A 1944-nucleotide genomic window follows, 5' to 3' on the forward strand; every position below is an offset into this window, starting at 1 on the left:
ATTACACAGCACATTGATGTGTGTAAGGTCACAGAAAGGATAGTTCAGAGGTGAGAATTAAAAAAACCGTACACTTCCCTCCAATTTTCCTTTTCTGTTTCTAGAGTTATTTAAATATATTTCTAATCATTTAAAATAAAGGTAACTCCCACCACCGGTCAGTGATGTTGCCTATCAAATGAAAGGACCAATAGGGAGGTTCAGAAGCTGGAAGAGTACAGAGCCCAGCTCGGCCTAGAACGGCAGCTGCCTGTAGCTCTTATTCAGTTTTCACTGATGGCGGCAGGTTTACTCTTGAAGAGTGGCCAAGGCTAGTTGGATTTGTTTGGGCAAGCAGCAGTTTTAGAGAGATTTTGGATGCATGCACATGTACACTAAAGGGATAATAAAACAGAATCTGTGCAGCGCGCGTATGCTCATTCCTTATCCGATGAACATCGCCAGCCATACTCACTCGTGATCTTCTGTGCCCATCGGACCTTGAAGTGCACAAACGGGAAGTAGAATATGAGTCCGCTAAAGATGAAGAGAACGCAGTACAAATAGGCCCACTCCGGCTGATCCACAATGGGTGCTATTACCAGATACATGGAGACCAGAACCATCAGAATGGGGATCACAATCGGAACCTGGAAGGGAAGAGCAATGAGTTGCAGTCTACCATGCAGACATAAAAGGGGTGACTCTGAAGAAAGAAACACGGAGAGGATGTCAGGGTCTCGATTATGAGGGTTCAAATTCTAGCCTGTGATCAAGAGAGATCTACAGCCTGTAGGGGATCGAGCCACCATAACCTCACTCAATTCACAGACAAAGGTCCTAATAGATCCTCATGTATCACGTCCCCCCCTCCCTTTTAGATTGTAAGCCCTCCTCACCATCTTGAATTGTATTGTGATTGTAATGTCTTCCTTATATTGTAAAGCGTTGACGCTATATAAATCATGTGTAATAATGTATCTCAGTGACATATCTGTAAACAAATCCTTACTGTTAGGTGAGAATCCACCCATATGGGTCGAAAACCAGTTACCCCTGCTGCATGCTATGGGTCCTTCTGCCGGCTTCTATGACTTGTAATGGGGAGGCGAGAGGAACCACAGCATGCGTCAGGGAGTAGCTGGTATTTGACCTATCTGACCCATTAGAATGGGGATCACAATCGGAACCTGAAAGGGAACAGCAATAAGTTGCAGACATAAAAGGGTGACTGAAGAAAGAAACACGGAGAGGATGTCGGTATCTTGATGTTGAGGGTGCAAATTCTGGGCTGACATCAAGAGGGATCTGCAACCTCTAGGGGACCGAGCCCACATCCACCCACCATAACCTCACCCAATTCACAGAGAAAGGTCCACACAGCACTGAATATAAATACAGATTCTATATGCAACAAAAAAAGTGCCAAGGTGTGCATAGGATCTTCTATCGAACAGAGATACTGAAATATTCTACGGGCTCGATTCACAAAGCCAACAAATGAGGATAAAGATACGTTATTCAAAGAAGTGACCGTTATTTCCATTTGAATCCAAATATTACGGATGCACCCATACTAGTATCGGTATCGCTGCCAATGCCGAGTATTTGGGCGAGCACTCGTAAACTTCCAGTATCAGGAAGCCGGGCAGCCAGTCATTACACGCTGCCCGGCTTCCTGATTGGCTGGGAAGCCGGCTCCATGCTCACTCGTCACTCCGCGCCCCCCGGCTTTCTAATTGGCCAGAAAGCTGGTTTCATGCTCCCTCACCGCCTAATGACGAGGGAGCACGGAGCCGGCTTCTCGACCAATCAGGAAGCCGGACAATGCGTTGTTACACGGCACCCGGCTTCCCGATTGGCCAGAAAGCCGGCTCCATGCTCCCTCATCACCAAGTGACAAGGGAGCATGGAGACGGCTTCCCTGCTAATCGGGAAGCCGGGGGGGGGGGGGGGCGGGATTTA

At 47.4% G+C, this 1944-nt stretch overlaps 1 protein-coding gene across 2 annotated transcripts in view; it reads right to left on the bottom strand.

Moving 5' to 3' along the window:
• SLC7A9 (solute carrier family 7 member 9) overlaps positions 1-1944 on the bottom strand; it is a 42258-nt gene that overhangs the window by 1050 nt on the left and 39264 nt on the right. For both annotated transcript variants that reach the window (XM_018570751.1, XM_018570752.1), the window contains one exon: positions 455-629. In XM_018570751.1, the coding sequence (XP_018426253.1) occupies positions 455-629 (175 nt within the window). The remainder of the gene's footprint in view (positions 1-454; positions 630-1944) is intronic.

The sequence above is a fragment of the Nanorana parkeri genome, unplaced genomic scaffold, assembly GCF_000935625.1.
Source record: "Nanorana parkeri isolate BGI_ZX_2015 unplaced genomic scaffold, ASM93562v1 scaffold1590, whole genome shotgun sequence".
In the NCBI taxonomy this organism is placed as follows: Eukaryota; Metazoa; Chordata; class Amphibia; order Anura; family Dicroglossidae; genus Nanorana; species Nanorana parkeri.